The following is a 19,348-nucleotide window of genomic DNA, read 5'->3' as shown; positions in this document are numbered from 1 at the left end:
GGTGCCATTAGAACCTGTTTCACACACCCTTAATTCCTTTTTCAGCAACCAGCATAAGCACAAGAAGGTGCTGAAATCTGGGGAAGGGGGGGGAGGGGTGTGGGTGTCCAAATGTCAGTAATGACTGGAGGGTCCTAACAGGTAACTATGCAGCATTTGGTGCAGATTGGTGAAACAATGTGGAATTGTATAAGGAACAACGTTTCGCTAAGCCACAAATTCAGAGTAAAACAATGTGGAATTGTGCAAGGAACAACACTTTGCCAATCCACAAACCTACAAACAAATGTTGACTTTTGCTGGAATCTGGGGAAAGAGGTGGGGCGTCCAAATATCATGTAGCCAGTAATGCCGGGTCCTAACAGGTAACTATGCAACATTTGGTACAGATTGGTGAAACGGTCTGGAATTCTATAAGGAACAACGCTTCGTCAAGCCACAAACTCACACATTTTGACTTGTGCTGATTTCCGGGGGAAGGGCTGGGGTGTCCACATCTCTTGTAGCCAGTAATGTCTGGAGGGTCGTAACAGGTAACTATGTAACATTTGGTGCAGATTGGTGAAACAATGTGGAATTGTATAAGGAACAACGTTTCGCCAAGCCACAAACCCACAAACAAATTCAGAGTTTTGCTGAATCTGTGGAAAGAGGTGGGGTGTCCAAATGTCATGTTGCCAGTAATGTCAGGAGGGTCCGAACAGGTAACTATGCAAAATTTGGTGCAGAGCGCCACAAACGCCGCCACAAACCCACAAAAGATAGGCAGCAAGATAAGGCGCAAAATCATTCAGGACAGCTGGGGGGAGGGGCCAGCAACTAGAAAAGCTACAAAGTCTAGGTCTGATGTAACACACATGCTTGTCCTCATTCTTGGGTTGGCAAGTGCAGGTGAAAATACAGAAGAAGGGTTTCTGACTTTTTCACATGCATCTTTCAATTGTTTTGGTGGTGTAGAGGCTGCATGTGTTGTTCCTACTTTACAAGTCCATGTTGGAACCTTTCTTTTTTGCCTTGACAGTCGAGTCCCAAAGGCTAATGGCGGGCTTTCCAAAGGTTAAGGCTCACACATGGCCATTCTTGTGCATTGGGATGTGGTGGTATGTCACACACTGTACCTGGAGCAGGTTGAACAATGATCCTAGCCATTGTTTCTTCGCACAGTTGGATGGCTCTGGGTGTAGATCGTCTGGATGCTTGCAGTAACCCTTAGGAAGAGGCCCCTTAGTGAACGCCTTGCTGATGTTTAGCATGTGTGTGGACAACCCCCAATATGGATGTGTGGGGTCCGAAAGACAAGGAGAATCCCTGAGTGTACTCCAATACCCAGATGCGGAAGTAGCCAGCCTGTGTTCCGGGTCTTTCTATTTGGCAATACAATGCCAGCAGTAAAGATGCTAGCACCCCCATTGACATTTACCCCCTTACACAGGGATGTAACCAGAAGGAAAATAGATGGTGGGGGGAGATTGTGTAGTGAGCATGTAGGGGAGCTGTACACACAAGAACACGCATTGTCAAAGCCAACAGGTTTGGCATTTGTGGAGGCATGGTATAGGTATTTATCAGGCATTTGCATAATGATAATACCTGGCCATGAGATGGCAACAGCTGGAAATGATGTGCGTACCGGGCCATACATGACATTACATGATATGATGTTGCCTGGCAAATGTCCATTTAATACCTACACACAGGTCAAAACTGTTGGCATTGTAAATGTTTGTTTTTAAAAGGACGTATGTGCAAGGAACAGATATAGGGATACACCTATTGCTCGTAAATCAAGTGGTCGAAGGCACACTTGGTTGAGACATTTTTATTACAGCAGGAGCTCTTTTCCAGCTGCCATTTAAGCCATTAAGAAGACTGCTTTGAAACAACACTGGCATGCCCTTTGCAGCACAGGGTTTGAGTTTGCTGTGTGCGATAGAGCTTGCTCAAATAAATGCCAGGAGGATGTGGTTTGGGCAGGAAGTGCCGAAGAATTGCCATAGGGATTATCATGGCCATGGGCGGTAAGTTGGTGGGTAACAACCAAGCAGTGTGTCTCTCCTCACATTCAGTCCCCATTCTATCTGTACTCCAATGCAATAGTTTTGGCTTCACTAAAGTGCCACCTAATAGCCAAAACTAAATAGGAATGTCGGCGTATTTACCTCCAAGTCTAATGCCAACAGATTCACATAGATACATTTGACGGGGACGCCCCATGGTTAGCAGAATGAGGTTGTTTGTATAAGAATGAATGCTCTTCTTGCATGTCCTCTCTTTCCATACATGATATCCCTGCAGCATAGTGTCGCTGGAGGTCGCATGATTAAAGTTTGTTTTGTTCAAGAAAAATTGTAAATCATAGTAGAATGAAAAATCTCTCGAAAATGTTAATGTTGGGACTCGTGTTTTGTTGACAATAAATGTTTTCTTCAGATGCGCATTGCTGGAAGATTCCCGAAATTTTCTGTTGGATACAAAAGCATGGAGATTTCTCTGAGGAAGAAATGGCACAAAGCTTCAATTGTGGGATCGGTGCCATCATGATAATCCAGAAAGAGATGGCCGAGCAGGTCCTGAAGGATGTGCAGAAGCGGGAGGAAGCATGGCTGATAGGATCTGTGGTGGGCCGCCAGACAGGTCACTCTCCTTTCAATATTTATGTATTTATTTATTTGCATTTTTAAAGCGCTCACATAGCCCGTGGGCATCGAGGCGTTGTCTCTTAGGTACGTATTTATAACGCACCGGAAGTTTCTAAGCGCAGACCCGTTGCTTCGTGTTGTCTTGTTTCCAAGGCGAGCACGTTGCTGCGGAGCTATTCTCTCGGGAAAATATGAACTATTAGACCTCTAAGGGTAGAGGACAATAGTCTGCCAGTCCTCCCCTCTCTCACTTGACCTCTGCTAGCCATTGGTCAAACAAAGTCACTCACATTCATTGTGTTTTAAGGTTCCTGCCACTCCTTTCTTGACTCTGCTAGATGACAAATATGTGGTTCCATTTGTATGATTGTTAGGTGGTGGGAGTTTGCAAGGGTCTTGAGGAATCCTGTCACTATGTCTGATGGATTAGACTGACCCGGTAGATTTTTGGTCCATGCATGTGTGAAAGTTAATCTGTGGTAGAAGGGATGGCTTCCCTTCCTGTGTCTGATGCTAAGAGCATGTGGCAGAGGCAGAGCGAGTTACAGCAGTATTTGTGCTGCAGCCCTTCTGCTCCCGGCTTAATATTTGCCTAAGGGGATGTTGATGTCCATGTCTGTTATGAGGACAAGTTGCAGAGACTGGCCCAATTGAGTCTGGCCTTAAGAGTGTTCTTGGTTGTCAGAATGTGTTCGGATGGCTCTTGGACACATGCACTTCGTCTGTTGTGGTCGCACAAACAGCCAGCTCTTAATGATTTTCTGAACGCCAGGTAGGTAGTCTTCTATTATGTGGAGTCCCCCGTGATAGTGCTCCAGAGGTGTGTTACGAGCAAAGAGAAGAAGGATCCTCCTTTCCAATGGAAGTTTGGGACTCCTACAAGAGCTGTGCTGCTTGATCAAAACATTCTGCCGGGTGTGTTGTGGATGAATTTCTTCTTATTGTATTCTGGGGCCCCTGGAGAGTTCAGTGGGTGATACACAAGTTACATTGGATTCCCTCTTTGACAGGGAGGCAGGGAATGGTCCAAGGGCCAGAGTGATGCATCTTTACAGCCTGAGATAGAGTCTACCTACTCAATTTTGCATTCTTTGCACACAGATTAGACATATTTGCAAACTTTGTAGACAGATTTTCATCATTGCTCATTTATGGTGCGACCAGCATCTGACTCAGAAAGCTAATGTCTGGAGAGTGCAAGGATGACGGCTATCGTGGTTCTATTTGGGAACGTCAGGTATGGCATGCTGTGCCTTACAGAAGCTGTTTATCATCATGGATTTCATTTGCAGTTGGAGGGTGAGGACATTTCTTCTGGTCTCAAAATGTTCATGTGGTGGAGTGTCTTGTCATTGAAAATTATAGGTTCCATTTTAGTTGGTCTGAGTTTTAGTCAGTTTGTAGTCATTTCAAAACTTTATTTCTGTATGGCGGGCTTGACCATAAAAGTATGCATGACCCAGCAATATAAATAAATCAATTTCAATAAACATCACAAATAGTTAAAAACCCTAATCTCAATCTATACATATTTTCAAATGTCTTCAGAGATTAAATGTAGAATATAAAAATTGCAGAACAGCTCAGCCGAAACTCTGAGACATTAAAAATATGAATGCAGACAACATTGATTAAAATTAATTTCATACAAAATCGCGAATAAAAATGTCTTTCTTACGAAGAATGAATGAAGAAGTGTTTCAGTTATACAAAAAGGACAATGGCTCAACAAGAGTTTCCATACCATTTTGCACATGCTGTGTTCAGTGATTGTTAGGTAAGGTTGTGTGAAGTCCAACTGGTGTGGGACTTCACAAGATTTATCTGCTTGGCATTAGTGACCCACATTTTAACATAGACCTGTACTACACAAGTGGGTAGAGTGGCTGAGCAGCCAGGCTTATCTTGGAAGGGGTACTGTGAGCTGTAGAGCAGTACAATGAAATCAGTAAATACAAATATTTAGGTACACACACCCTTAAAAGTTGTATTAAATTATGTATGTATATATACAGAAAGCAAATGAATCACACTAATTATGCAGCAACTAATGTAGCATCAACTAGAATTTCAGACTCAAGTTATTCAAGCAGTAATAATGCAGGTGAGTACTTTCTTTATATCTCAATATTGAGTTTGGAGGGAAAATGTGTTAGAGTAGAATAGAACACTGTAGCACTGTGACAATAGTATTTTCTGCCAGAAGGATGTAGAAAGTCTTTTCACCAGCAATAAGAGTGTCAAACAATTAAAACCTTTACAGGAAACAAGCACTGTCAAAGCCAGTAGGGTTCAGAAGGGATGCCTTTAGGGGGCCAGGACAGCCAAAGTCAAAAGGACAGTTCTAGTTCTGATGCAATGCTCTTAGAAAAAATTAGTTGAACAGTCAAGAAAACCCCAGGAGCTCTAGAGAGCCTACCTGATGTGTGCAAGCTGTTAGGCCTGCACAAGTGAATTGAAGTAATTCAAAAGAATAGAAAGAAGCACTCCCCAAGCTAGGAAGCACTAGATTTGGCTAAAGGTGGTTAAACTGAAAGCCCCCACAGTACCTTAGGATTGAAGCATATGTTCCAACTGACTTCCTTCTTGATGCAGCAATGTAGACCCTTGTTCCTGGACCTTAGTCGTGGCGATGAAAGGGAGGATGTATGGCGGGCTTATGTGGTAGCACTCTTGAGAGGCGCTCTGCAGCAATAGATTCCACTAATTTAAGTGGCTCTTTGTGGTTTAGTGCCTTTTTCTCAGTGCCATAGAGGAACAAATATCCTTGTTTGGAATTTCCTTGGTCTCTCGGTCCTGAACTCTGGTGAGGGGACCATGGGCAAAGGTTTCTTGCTTCTGTAGACTCACACGGATGCCTGCAAAGTTTCAGCTGGATTCATCCTCTGGAAGATGTTACACTTGTCGATGGTCCAGGTACCCCAGGTATTGGGAAATTGCAGCTCAGGAAGGTCACAGTGACAGAGGGATTGGCCCAGAACAAAGCAGGTCTTGAGTCTAAGTGTTCTCACTAGCCTAACGGAGGAGGCCGTCCTTTGCAGAGATTCCATGTTGATGGGAAAATGAGGTCCGCAGAGCTGCAAGGCTTCACTGGTGCTTGTGCAGTCCTGGAAGGTGCTACTGGCTTCTTTATTTGTCTACTTCTTTCCATTCGATGTTCCAGTGGTCAACTCTCCCTCTGGTCCCAACACCCTCACCTTATATGCAAAATCACATTCATTCACAGCACTAAGCTGTCAATCACACAGGGGGTGCGCGTCCTCTAGGACTACCTCCCACCCATTTGGAACAGGTTTTGTTCAGGCATGCCTACTAACAAAGAACAGCAAAGTTTCGGCTCCTCCCTCACTTCCTGCCTTCCCAGACTCACTGGAGCCTGGGTGGGCTTCAGGGCTGAAGCCCGCCAAAGGCAAAACATACAATGGACTCAAACCTGATCTAAACAACAGAGTAAAAGCCCAGAAGGAACTAACAAACAAGACATGGCGAAAATAGAAGACAGGGGCCATTTTGGAAAAATGGTCACCCATGGGTCCTGCACTGCAGCTGAGATATCCGCCTGCAGATACATTGTACAAAAGGTAGTAAAAATAAACCACTGCCACCAGCCATTCAAAATAGTGCAGCAAGATTCCAAGATGGCCGCCGTGGAAAGGAGTCGCATGTGAGCTGCGCTCCGCCCGGGCCGCCACACAATTTAGCACAGATCTTGAAGCGAAAGTGGCCAGAACTGTCGTGAACACCCCTACAACAACGAAGACCCCCCTGGGCGGTTTCGGTGCCCAACCGAACGGTGATTTGCCGTCGTTCAACGGGAGCGGGGGAGACACTGTGTGCGTCCCCTCCCACACAGTGGAAGTCTGAGGCGGGCATCGGAGGAGTCGAGAGGCCAAAGATAACTCGGCCCAAAGGCGGGAGAAGAAGGAACCGGGCGCCCCCCCCCCCCGCCACGTAGAGCCGGGGTCCTCCGAATCCGGGGATGGTGAGGGGACTGGGAAAGGAATATGCTCCCGTCCACTCGTCTGCCGGGGACCGCCGGTGAACACCGCCGTCGGTCAAGGAGCACGGGCGGCAGGAGGAGGAGCTGCGGGCTGCGGAGAGAGACTCCAGTGTACATCGACACGCGGGGCGGACCGCTCAGATCCCTAGGTGGGGGCCGCCCGGCGACTTCCATTGCTCCGCAGCCCCCGCACGGAAGAGGTGAGTCCGCGCGAGTGGGACTCTGGTAGAAGGAGGAAGAAGGAGAACGGGAGGGGGTGAAGCGAACCTCCAGGCGAGACCCTGCGCACCCTAAAGCCGTGGGGACACCCGGGGGGAGGGGGGAGATCCCGATATGGATTGAAAAACTTAAAATAAATAAATAAATAAATACAGACATAGAAAGTTAAATAAGCAAGGGGTCTGAGCCCAAAGAATCACGGCAAAGCTCACCAAAACTGGCCAGACACCCACATAAAGCCTAAGGAGGGCAGATCCACCAGTGGGAGAGGAGTGGAACGGGACACTCAAGTGAAGGAGACAGAGAGGGGGCTTCCTTCCAACCCCCCCCCACGTCGCAATACATTGCAATATTGGCCAACCCACTACATTAACTCAACTAGTGGAGAAAGTCTCTAAAGCTGAGGGAATACCCCCCCCAACGCATGTGACAATAGCAATCACAGAGGACCCCGAACCAGGGACAAAAGTGAACAGAAAAGGAGACTGGGGGAGTACGACGCTGGTGGTTAAGCGAAGCATTCTACGGAAAGAAACGACCGGGAACACCCCAACTAAAGTTGCCACAAACCGCAAGGGGAGACAAGGTAACTCCCGAAAGGCGAGAAATTACCACCCCTGCTCCAATTGAGGATAGGAAGGAGAACGTAGCCCAGAAGGAGCAAATAAGCAGATTGTCAAATAGGTAATCCCAGGATAGTAGGGGGAGCCTAAAAATCCAGGAACGTCCCAGAAAGACATTATAATATGTCAAGAGCCAAGGGGAAAAACATTGCAATGCAAACGCCACAACCCTCTAAGCAAGAGGCAAATATCCTACAAATGTGGTCGACCGAAGGTACGACACAAAATAGAAATAAATCACACGAGGACTCCCAAAGGGAGGGTGATTCGCCCGCCCACCACCAACAGCCACCCACGAGAAAAGATATGCAGACATGGTTTCAGGATCTGCAAGAAAAATTCATGTCCACTGTGCAGGAACAATTCATCACGATGAAGAACGACATGAAGCAGGCGGTGCAGGACATGAAAACAGACATGGCCAAACTAGAGGAGAGAGCGGATATAATGGAGAGATCAATCCAACAGATCGAGGAAGATGCGCTACAGACCAGTGAAACTCAGGAACACCTAGTGAGACTCACCCACAACCTAGAAATCCAGCGCGAAGACCTAGAAAACCGATCTAGACGGTCCAACATACGAATCAAAAACATGGCGGAGACCGTCTTAGATAAAGACTTGAAGCTCGCAGTGAAGGAAGTCTTCAGAGATATACTGGGTGCTCAGGAGACAGAGGAAATTGGGATAGACAGAGTCCACAGGGTAGGGGCGAAAAGGTCAGGAGCACCGGGAGAAAGACCAAGGGATGTCCTGGCTGCTCTCTCGTCATACCCACAGAAAGAGCAAATTTTGAGGAGGGCAAGAGATAAGGAGCATATCAGAATGAATGGACAGGATATACAGCTCTATCAGGACCTAGCACTGGTGACACTACAGAAAAGGAGAGCTATGGCCCCTCTAGTCAAGGCGTTAGTAGCAAAACTAATCCGCTACAAATGGACCTTCCCCTTCGGGCTGATATTCACCTGGGAAGGGAAACAGAGAAGAGCTAGCACATGGGAAGAAGGCCTTAGCATGATGAGTCTACAGGAAGAGGAGCTAGACTTGGAGGAAGCCAAACTAAGGGGAGAGCAATCGAGAAAGCAGAGAGGCTGGGAAACGGTCAAACGGAGAAGAACAAAACCAGGAAGGGAGAAACGTAGGAAATAACAGACGGAAAGGGGATGAAAAGAACACAGATTGACAGAATTAAATGAAATACTAACTCTAGGCTCACTAAGGGGGCGAGCGGAGAAATAAGAGGGGCCACTTAATACTTAGAGATGGCGGTCCGGTTTGACCCACGGGCTTGGAATCGGGTAGGAGGATGGAAATGTGTGGTTTAGGATTCCCTACAAATTCGACCCCCGAGGGTAATATGGGCAGGGAGCGATGGGTGCAACACCCTAGCGGCATTAGGAACCCTCGCCCAACTCGGGGGCAAGTTGTTTGGTTTAATGTTTCTTGTTTGAGGGGACGGTTCATGGGGAGGCAAGGGAGGGAATCGGGCCGGAATAATCTATACTGGGCAAATACGGGGACCCGAAAAATGTGTATGAACACGTAGAAAATGGGGAAGATTCGTATACTAAGCTATAATATGAGGGGTATAAACCATCCAACGAAAAGGGTGAAGCTGGAGAGGCAACTTAAAAGGGAGAAGACAGATATTATATTGCTCCAGGAAACCCATATCAGGACGAGGGACAAGCAGAAAACTCATATTAGGGGGTATAAAATCTGGGCACATGCAACCACAACAGAGAAAAAAGTGGGGGTACTGATAGCGATAAGGGAAGGGTGTGAGGCTAACCTGGTAGATACTCTTGCGGATAATGAAGGGAGATATGCGCTAGCGATAGTGGACATAAGTGGATATCGCATTACCCTGGCATCGATTTATGCTCCAAACCAAGGGCAGGACTGCTTCCTTAGAGATGTACTGGGGAAAATAGAAGGCTTTGCGAAGGGGGAGGTAATCATGGGCGGTGACCTCAACATGGCATGGAATCCTGTATTAGACAGAAGCGCAGGCTACGCCCAGGGTCAGGGAGCACCATCAAAACGTCTCAAACAGCAGATGACCACATGGCCCTAAATGATGTATGGAGGGACTTGAAGGGGGAACGAAAGGGGTTTACAAACTTCTCGCATGTTCACAATTCTATGTCAAGGATTGACTACTTCTGGGCTTCGTTGGGTCTGTTGGGAAAGATACAAGGGATAGAACTGGGAGCGATAACACTCTCGACCATTCTCCGTTATGGCTGGACCTAAACCTACCGGGAAAAACAAATGGTCTGTGGAGGTGGAGATTACCCCTAGATGTAATCCAAGATCCGATAACAAGGGAAGCCATAAAAGAAATGATAGAAGAATATTTTGCACAAACTGACAACGGGGAGGTCCCCGTGGGCATAACCTGGGATGCGTTCAAAGCTGTCCTGAGAGGGAAGATCATAGCCCTGAAAATTATGAAGGAAAAACAAAGATATCAGTGGGAAAAGGAGCTGGAAAAGTCTATAGCAGAGCTGCACGAGAAAATCCTGACCCACCCACTAAGGCTAATAAGAAAGCACTGAAGCATACACAGGGCCAATTGGAGCAGCTGTGCTCAAAAGGAGCAGAAAAAAAAGAACTTACTGTACCTGAGAAAGAGATATTACATAAAAGCTAATAAAGCAGACAGACTCCTAGCGAGACAACTCCGCACAAAGCAGAAAGAAATAACGATTAAGGCCATAAGAAACTCCAAAGGGGAATTACAGACTCGAACGCAGGATATAGGAGAGGCATTTAGAGAATACTATCAAAAACTCTATTCCACAGATCTCCCAGATACAGAAGCACAAGACACATATCTGAAAACCCTCCCCATACCGCGACTCTCAGAGAGGATAGACAAGCCCTAGAGAATCCAATCATGGAAGAGGAAGTTAAAAAAGCGATAGCAGATCTCCCGGTAAACAAAGCACCTGGCCCAGATGGCTTTTCGGCCCCTTTCTATAAAAAATATGTAAACCAGATATCACCAACCCTCACTAGGCTCCTAAATTCATTTAAAGATACCGCAATGTGACTCCCACAATGAATGAGGCGAAGGTGCTAGTCTTTCATAAAGCTGGGAAAGATCCAACACTCCCCGAGGCATATAGGCCGATATCCCTGATCAATTTGGACGCAAAAATATATGCAAAGATTCTAGCAGCAAGACTATCCCCGCTTCTCCCAAAACTAATTAATTTAGATCAATCAGGCTTCATACCGGGAAGACAAACCCAGGATAATCTAAGGAGACTAATCCACTTAGTGGAAAAAATTGACATAACACACACCCAAGCGCTATTACTCTCAGTAGATGCCGAGAAGTCGTTTGACCGTGTAGAATGGTCAATGCTCTTTAGAGTTCTAACCTACATGGGATTTGGGGAACAGTATATAGCCAGGGTGAGGGCGAACTACAACTCCCCATCTAGCAGGGTGGCAGTCAACGGAGAGGTTACGGATAGGATACTAATATCTAGGGGTATGAAACAGGGCTGCCCGCTATCCCCACTTTTGTACGCTATATTTTTGGAACCTCTCTTAATAAAAATAAGGGAGTCTACTCATATTAAAGGGATTGAAATGGCAGGAACACAGCATAAAGTAATAGCATATGCAGACGACATGCTGATAGCCTTGGAAGATCCGGAGGCAACTCTACAGGCAGTGGTGAAGGAACTAGAAGAATTTGGCAACATATCAGGACTAAAAATTAATAGGAAAAAGTCAGAAATCCTGATCCTGGCGGGAGATACAGGGAAGATAGAAAGGGAAGCTAACCTACTAGTTCTAAAAATAAACGGGAAAGGCATTAAATACCTGGGAATTAGAATAACCCAAAAGATAGAGCACCTATATGGGGAAAATTATCCACAACTTCTAGCAGACGTACGTAGAGATCTTGAAAGATGGAACCCACTTTTAATCTCCTGGTGGGGCAGGATACAATCAGTCAAGATGACCATTCTCCCTAAGATACTATACTACTTTCAGGCTCTCCCGGTGGGTGTCCCCCGCACCTTTTTCAAAACACTATACAAGGCTATTGCCGCATTTATATGGAGAGGAAAGGCCCCGGCACTAGCTAGGACCACCCTCACAGCACCAATCAGGGAGGGGGGATGGCGCTCCCCCACTTTCAGAAGTATTACCAAGCTGCGCAACTAAAGGTCCTGAGGGAATGGATGGGGGAAGACCCTCAGCCGATATGGGCAAAACAAGACAGGGCGGTGGCAAGGTCACCTCTGGTGGAAGTACTATGGAAGCAGAAACAGCATAGACACACTAATCTAGGGATAAGTGAAATTCTGAAAACCACACTGATGGCATGGGACTCCCAAACACAGAAAGGCATATGTCCACGGCGCTAGGCCCCTTCACACCCATCTGTCGAAATCCCCAATTCCCACCAGGTATGGAACAAGGGGCATATGAAAAATGGGAAGAGGCGGGAATAACGAAAATTGGGGAAATGTTTATAGACAACGAAATCAGACCACTTGACTCATGCTTCTTAGCAGCACCATATTCCGGACAAGATAGATACAGATATGAACAACTTAAACACTGGCTGAAAACCCCGATCATTACAAAAGCGGCAACAAGAAGCCTTACTCCATTTGAAAGTTATGTCATCTCTAACTCGGGGGCGAAAAAATGGGTGTCGACGCTGTATTCATTCATAAACACACAAGACGAGGAAATCAAATGGTCCTACATGATTAGGTGGGGCAAAACATTGGGGGAAGAACCCACGAAAGCCCAATGGGAAGATCTATGGAAATTAATCCCCAAGATGACGCGCTCCGCACAGACCAGAGAAATGTGGATCAAAATAGCGAGTCAATGGCACTACACTCCAGAAAGATTACAAACCATGTTCCCCAAAACATCAAACAAATGTTGGAGAGGCTGTGATTAAGTGGGTACGTGGAGGCCTATATGGTGGGATTGTAAAGGGATAAAACCATTCTGGGAAGAATTAATGGGAGAAATGGGAAAGATATTTCCAGATGTGAGGATGCTGGGAGAAGGGGTTTGGATGTGTGGATTGAGAGACCAAACAAAAAAGTTTAAAAACTCTCAGTGGAGAGGCTTCATGGGGCTCCTCATAGCAGCGTGGGCAACCATCGACCAGAACTGGAAAAATAAAGACACCCCACTAACCTTCACATGGCTGCAAAGGGTGTGGGCCCAAATAACTATGGAAAAGGTCACCCACACACTTCAGAGCACAAGAGACAAGTTTGCTATGGAATGGGAAGGGATTTTGGAATACCTTCAGTCGGACTTTATGGAACAATGGTGCCCCCATAACATTAAGGTATCAGACATCTTCAACGCATGAATAAGTCCCCGAAACGCTGTACATAAGCGCCCCGGGGGTGGGGGGGGGACGGGATTTACTGGTTGTTTGTACAAGTTGATGTTAACTATGTAAAACCAATAAACACATGTTTAAAAAAAAAATAGTGTAGCAAAAAGTTACATGAGAAGTGGGATAAGAGTTACTATATAACCCCCAGCACTCCACATAAGGTGGTGTGTGCTGGACCCACACAGAAAAAAGGTAAGACAAAAGTTGTCCTAATATTCTTGGAAACTGTAGTTCACGCAAGAAAATGTATTTACAGATTTTGAGGAGTTCAAGGGACTCCTCTGTGGCACTGCACAAAGGGTGCTGTGTGTCACTATAAAAAGCTGATGCCTACGGAGTTTACTAGACTCCATTAAAACATAAGGAACACACAATCTTAGCCAGAGGGAAATGTATGAGTGGGTGGCAAATGGCCCACTCACTCCGGAGGTTAAAATCAAAAAGGTCCCAGATTCCAGCAGAGGGCTGGAGGTTGAAGGTTTAGACCCCTGTTATGTACACCCCAGAGTAAATAAAACCCGCTGGGGAATAAGGCCAAGAGATAGTTCTGCAAGGGCAACTAGGTTTAATAATACAAAGTACAAATAACAGCAAAGGACTCTGCTGCCTGAGAGCGCTCTGACCAGTTCACGTACAATCAATACTTTATAAAGGGCAACATCGTCACAGACATATACAACAACTGAGGGCCTCCAATTGGTGGGAACCCTATACAGGGCTGTGTTCCATAGGGGATACCGGGCTGTAATTGGCCGTTTCTTCTCCGTCGATCTTGAAGCACGTGGGTCAGCTGGGCTCATCCTCGCAGTGAAGTTCAGGTCGCAGTTGACAACAAAGTTATATGTCTAACTACATAACTAAACTAAACTGTTATTCATTGTGGCAAGTACTGAGGCAATTACAGAAAGATGAAGAGTAAAATACATTCAGGCTGACCCCGTCATTCTTAGTTTCATTGATACCGCAGTTCCCGCACCCTAGGCCTCCATCCCGGGGCTTGATCTTACATTACTCTCCCTGGTGCCTGATACTACAGGAGACGTGTATTGATACTGGAGAGATAAATTGTCGTGCAAGCTTTAGATCTATGGTGGGCACCTCCTCGAAGGGTTACCGTTTGGGGGTGAGATCGGTGGAGATCGGTGGAGGATGGCCAGCTCCGGCCTGGCTAGGTGGGGTCAGGAGTGCAGTTGGCAGCTTAGTGGAGATGGATGGTGCAGCGCTGGGGCCTGGTACTGTCTCACGGTCTTCGCAGGGCGCGTTTTTGAAATCGATACTAATACTTTGCAACACTAAAGGGACAGGAGGAGAATGGACTTTCTGTGGTAACAGGGTTAGCTCAGTGCAGGCCTTGGGAGCCATCGATGTGTGTGCTAGGAATGCGCACATTGCAGGCCATCGTTATGTCCGTTTCTTAGCTGAATACTAAATGGAGTTGCAGGGCAGGCGGATAACTGGCACTATTCACCTTCTTCTATGCACTATAGGGCTTTCATATGTGCCCTGGAGATGGGTGGAACTCCCCCCTTGTGGGTAATATTGCGTCATTCGGGGTTCGCCTAACTTGAAAGCGTCTAGGGGGGTGGGATAGGCACAGAAACTGAAAATTCTCCCTAACAGGGGTAAGCAGTTTAAATGAAGTCTGGTCATTGGCTTTCTGTGCGCAGCATGGGGAGACCAGTTTAGATATTCTTATGTCCCCTCAAATTAGTAATTGGTATGAGGCATCTGTTTGCCAATTTAGACAACTCGATTGCTTCACGAGACTTCACAAGTGGATTCTTAATTGCTGATTTTATTTTACGCACATTGGCCCTCATTACGAGTTCGGCTGGCTGCCGCCGAAATCGCGTCGGGGGTCTGGGTCCTCGGAATGAGGACTTACCGGGCCATTGCGAGTTCGGAAGGCCCGGTAATTCCTCCCTCCAAGGACCTGCACACGGTCCTTCCCCATTCCCATTTCAGCCCCCACAGGCTGAATGGGAATGGGAGAGGGAGCAAACAACGGGCCATTGCGAGATGGCCCGTTGTTTGCTCCCTCTTCCCCTCAAGGGACCCGGTAAGCACGCCTGGTTTTCCCAGGTGTGCTTACCGTGTCCCGCGAGGGGAACTCGTAATGCGGCGGTATGGAGTGAACGGCGCCGGGATCTTTTACGGCGCCATTCACTCCGTACCGCCAGGGTCGTAATGAGGCCCATTGGCTTTCCCCCCAAACACTTTGGTGATAATACATTATTTAGTGTACAGTTCACATCTGCCGATATCAGCACCTTGTGCACATATGCCAGCCATGGTATCATAAACACGCCATCTGCCACCCAAAGTGATATAATCAACAATTGGGATAGTCAAGCGTTATCTAAAACCTGGTTATTGGGTCAATACAAAGGCTGTCCTCTATATAATCAAGACCAAGTTTCAAAGTTTGTAGCCATCCGTGAGTCTATACATGAGAGATATTTGCCACTCTCTGGTTGGTTTAGGGTTGGGATTGATTGAGTTTGTAGATCATGTGCAAAGTTGTAGCAGGTGGGGCCCGCGTTGCTGATGATTTCCAGAGCGGGGGTTCATGTAAATATTATCAGTAGAGGTTAAATAACTGATGTTGTAGAAAGTGATGGAAAGGGTTCCTGTAGAAAAGGAAGGTTGTCATCCAGCGTAGTTGCTGTATGTGAGTCTTGTGTGTGCATGTGCTTTTTGGGTGTTTGTGTTTGGGAAAGAGAGGAGATGTGTTGTATGTGTGTTCTTATGTCTTGTCTGAATAAGACACAGTTTGGGAAAACGTATGATGTCAGACGTGCAATGGATGCATGGAGGAAAGATTTTCATGTTTGTGCTGACCCTGAGCTTCCACCCAGACCGTTTGAAAGAAGGTAGCCTGGGTGGTGGGCACCTGAGGGTACAGCTCCTGTTATTGGGACCTAATATGTAACTAAGCTAATACTTGAATAAAGCAACCTTTGAGGAACTTACCTTTGAACTGACGAGAGTTTGCCTCACTAAAGTAGTGAGTGAGGTTGACGCTAATCTAATGTCCACAAGTACTTTTAGAAAGGTTGTGTGGCTGCTGGTGTCCAATGCCCCCGAGAGTTTCAGAAGGATGAGCACACTTTGTGCATTTGCATCAGCATTATTTTGAATCCATCCCATATGGCTTAAATGTGCTGATTCTGTGCCCCTCATTGGTCTGAATCCATGCCATGAATCGCGTATGATGCTGGTGGTCTCCTTGTGCTTCTTGTTGGCAGGTAAACTTCTCTAAAATGTTTCCTTTTAAGGGTATTTACAGATGGGCGGGTAGCTTGCAAGGTTGCCAGAGGTTTCTTCAGTAGTGTCTCTCTGTGGCCCCTCCAGAACAAGGTGGTGTTTCTCTCCTTCAAGTTCGAATATAAGTGCAAAGGGATACCCCCAACTGTGTCGCACCCCTTTCTCCTGGAGCCACGTCGTAAGAGGGCCACACTTTTTAATTCCCGATAGGGTCTGTGCCGAGAGGTCTTGAAATATGTACCTTGGTATATAGAGAGATCCCAGGGCCCTTTCAATATGCAGCACACAGGTCACCCTGGTAATGTAACCTTCAACTAATCTCAAGAACCTGTGTGGATTGCTTTAGAGAAGTGAGGTAGTCATAATATCTAGTACATTCGTTTTTATTAGTACATCATTTTAAATTTCAATAAATCCATTAGTTCACATAAATTCATCTTTACCATATCAGTATGTACAGGTGTGACAAAACAACAAACGACCAAGTACCTGCTCATCCTGCCACCCTACTGCACTGTCTCCGGGCCAACCCTTGCCCTGGGGTCTGTATCTGTACCCATGCAATCCCCCCCTTTTTCTTCCTGCACTTATCAGACCTAACCTGTATGCTGCCTTAAGCCCAGCACTTGCCACTTGCTGGCTGCACTACCACTGTTTGTTGCCTTTATAATTTATGTATTTATGTATTATTTATCTGTTTCTCCTTGGCTCGGCACTTTCCAGTTCTCCCCCCTTCCATGCGCTTTTCCCCTCCCCCCTCTCCCATACACTTGCACGTTCTCAATGTCACTGGGCCTAGTAAGATCGTTGTTTTGTTCTCCCCTGTTCCCCTACCTTGTCTTATCGCGCTCTGAAACACTTGTGTAAGAGCGCGATAGAAATAAAATATCAATTCAATTCAATTCAATTAACATCACACAAAATTATAAAAACACAATGTGAATAGTATGGTGTCATATCAGTGCAATTTAAGATGACACTTAGAGTTGCATGTTTTTTGGAATATATGTAACTTTTTATAATGTTTTATGATGTTAATGGTCATTTGTTGTTTTGCCACACATGTACATACATATATGTTATGGATGAATGTATATGAACTAATGGATATATTGAAATTTAAAATTATGTACTAATAAAACGGATGTACTAGATGTTATGACTACCTCATTCCTCTAAAGCAATCCGCACAGGTTTCTGATATTGGTTTAAGCTTGAAATATGGACACCTTTGAGTCTTTGTAGTCAATGGCCTCCATTCGCCTTGCCTTCTCCAGGATGGCTGCCTTGTCGCAGTAATAGTGTAGCGTGGCCAGCACTGTCCAGGGCCCCTTGGTGCCAGCTCTCGCCTGGTGCACTAGAGCCAGGGTCACTCGTTCACCATTCCTATCATTTCCTGGATTTTCCTTTCGAGCCCAGCCATTGAATCTCTTTCCTTTTATTTCAGCCCAAAAAAAACTAAGGTTGTTGCATCTCTCTCTATTTTCGATATCGTCCACTTTGAGCCCTAATTCCACCTCTCCTCTCGATGTCCTAGGGACTGCCCTCGGTCTGTGATTCCAGCACCCCCGAGGAGGCTTGATTCAGCTCCACCCCGTCTAACCACACCTCCATTGTGACCATCTTTGCTGACAGGTCTGCCACTTTAGCTCCAATGTCTGTGCCAGCCCACGGATTTCCTGTAGGATCATCTGTATGTCGCTTTTGACGGTGCCAATCTCTCTGGAGCATGGGTGGGATCCACAAGCAGCCTGTGCCTTTTCCATGTCTCCTCCACCTTGGTATTGGAACTGTAAAAACTCTGTTTGGTGGTGTTCCCTTTTCCAGCACGATGCCATTGTAGGCCTCCTTCCTCTCTGTGCCTTCCTGTGGACTCCTTGGCCCCTTAACAGTCCCTTATAGCCTGTGATGGGCCCTTGTGGCTCCTCTCTGCTTTCCGTGCCACCTTTCTCTAGCGCATCACACCCAATCACTGCCCACACCTCAGGTCTCCTGGGTCCATTACCCTTGTTCAAAGCTCCCTTTGGGGCATCTAAGGAGGCAGGCTGCACCTCTCTGCTGGTCTCTCCTCTCGACCAGCGCACTCCCAATCTCGTGGGGTGCTGGTTGCCCTGCCCCCTGTTTTCCTCTCAGGATCCCTCCAGGTGTCCCTCTCCACATTGCACAGCTGCCATTACCAGTGCAGAAGCACCAGTCTTGCCTCCGCTGCTCTCACTGGCGAGATGCCTCTTACTCCTCAGGCCCCACCTACTGGCCTCCAGGGTGAGGGCTGTTCTTCGCCTGGAGCTTGGGGCTCTCTCACCATATGTTTGCATGTGTGGGAGGCCTACTCAGCTCCCACTCCTCCTCTCTGCTGCTCTCCCGCGTTGGGCTCCACCACCGCTTCTCCACTGCGCCACTGCTCCCTGGTCTTCCCGAGGGAGAGCCACCTTGGATATCGCTGCTTGCAGCACTCCGTACGGTGCTGTCTATCCCTGCCTTATCCGCCGGCTTCACTTTTGGCCTGGCATAGGCTGCAGCCGCCTCGGCATGCCCTCTGCAGCACGCTGTTCTCACGGCCCGTCTCACTGCTTATAGAGCGGGCCTTCCATTTTGGGGCTCTGTTCTACCTCACCACAGGCTATGGCCACTTTGTACTCGGCACAGCGGTGCTACTACAGCTTCAATGCCCGGGGACCCCATCAGTATGGGTCTCGGGCCATCAACTCTGCAATTACTCTGCTTTCATTCGGGACAGGAGCCGGAGCACTGAGATCAGACGTCCATCTTGCCTGCACCCTGTGGTGGCCTCATACTTGTCCCTTTTAAGTAGTATCCAATCCAGAAATCTGGGACAGTTACGTTCACCCCATAAAATCTTTAAAGACCCATTCTGTGATATTTTCATCCTTATCTGAAGGAGCAGCAACTAAGCTTGCATAACAAAGAATTCCCATATCGAAAAATCCAGTTCATTTATTCAAATATGGTGGCTTGGATAGCAGCTTTTTAGATAGTTTATTTCATGATCCACTTTAATACTTTAATCCCCAAGTAAGAGAGGTCCACCCCCAACCGTTTAAAGTCCTAATATTTGAGACTACCTTTATGACAATTCCTAGAGATTGGGAATGCTTTGGATTTCGCCCAATTAATTATGTAGCCTGAAAATGCTGAGTAGTTCTCAATTCAGGACATCAGTGAGTCCTTGGCACTT

At 46.7% G+C, this 19,348-nt stretch overlaps 1 protein-coding gene across 2 annotated transcripts in view; it reads left to right on the top strand.

The window, feature by feature from the left end:
- LOC138525980 (trifunctional purine biosynthetic protein adenosine-3-like) overlaps positions 1 to 19,348 on the top strand; it is a 615,458-nt gene that overhangs the window by 399,453 nt on the left and 196,657 nt on the right. The window contains exons 19-20 of one of the 2 annotated variants that reach the window (XM_069636273.1): positions 2,431 to 2,618; positions 6,205 to 6,220. In XM_069636273.1, coding sequence (XP_069492374.1) covers positions 2,431 to 2,618; positions 6,205 to 6,220 — 204 coding nt within the window. Of the gene's footprint in view, positions 1 to 2,430; positions 2,635 to 6,204; positions 6,221 to 19,348 lie in introns of both variants that reach the window. The other variant, XM_069636272.1, reaches the window with a different exon arrangement.

This window comes from Ambystoma mexicanum, chromosome 7p (assembly GCF_040938575.1).
Source record: "Ambystoma mexicanum isolate Mex_15411 chromosome 7p, UKY_AmexF1_1, whole genome shotgun sequence".
NCBI lineage: Eukaryota > Metazoa > Chordata > Amphibia > Caudata > Ambystomatidae > Ambystoma > Ambystoma mexicanum.
Note: the sequence above shows the minus strand (reverse complement) of the source record. Positions and strands in the feature narration are given on the sequence as shown.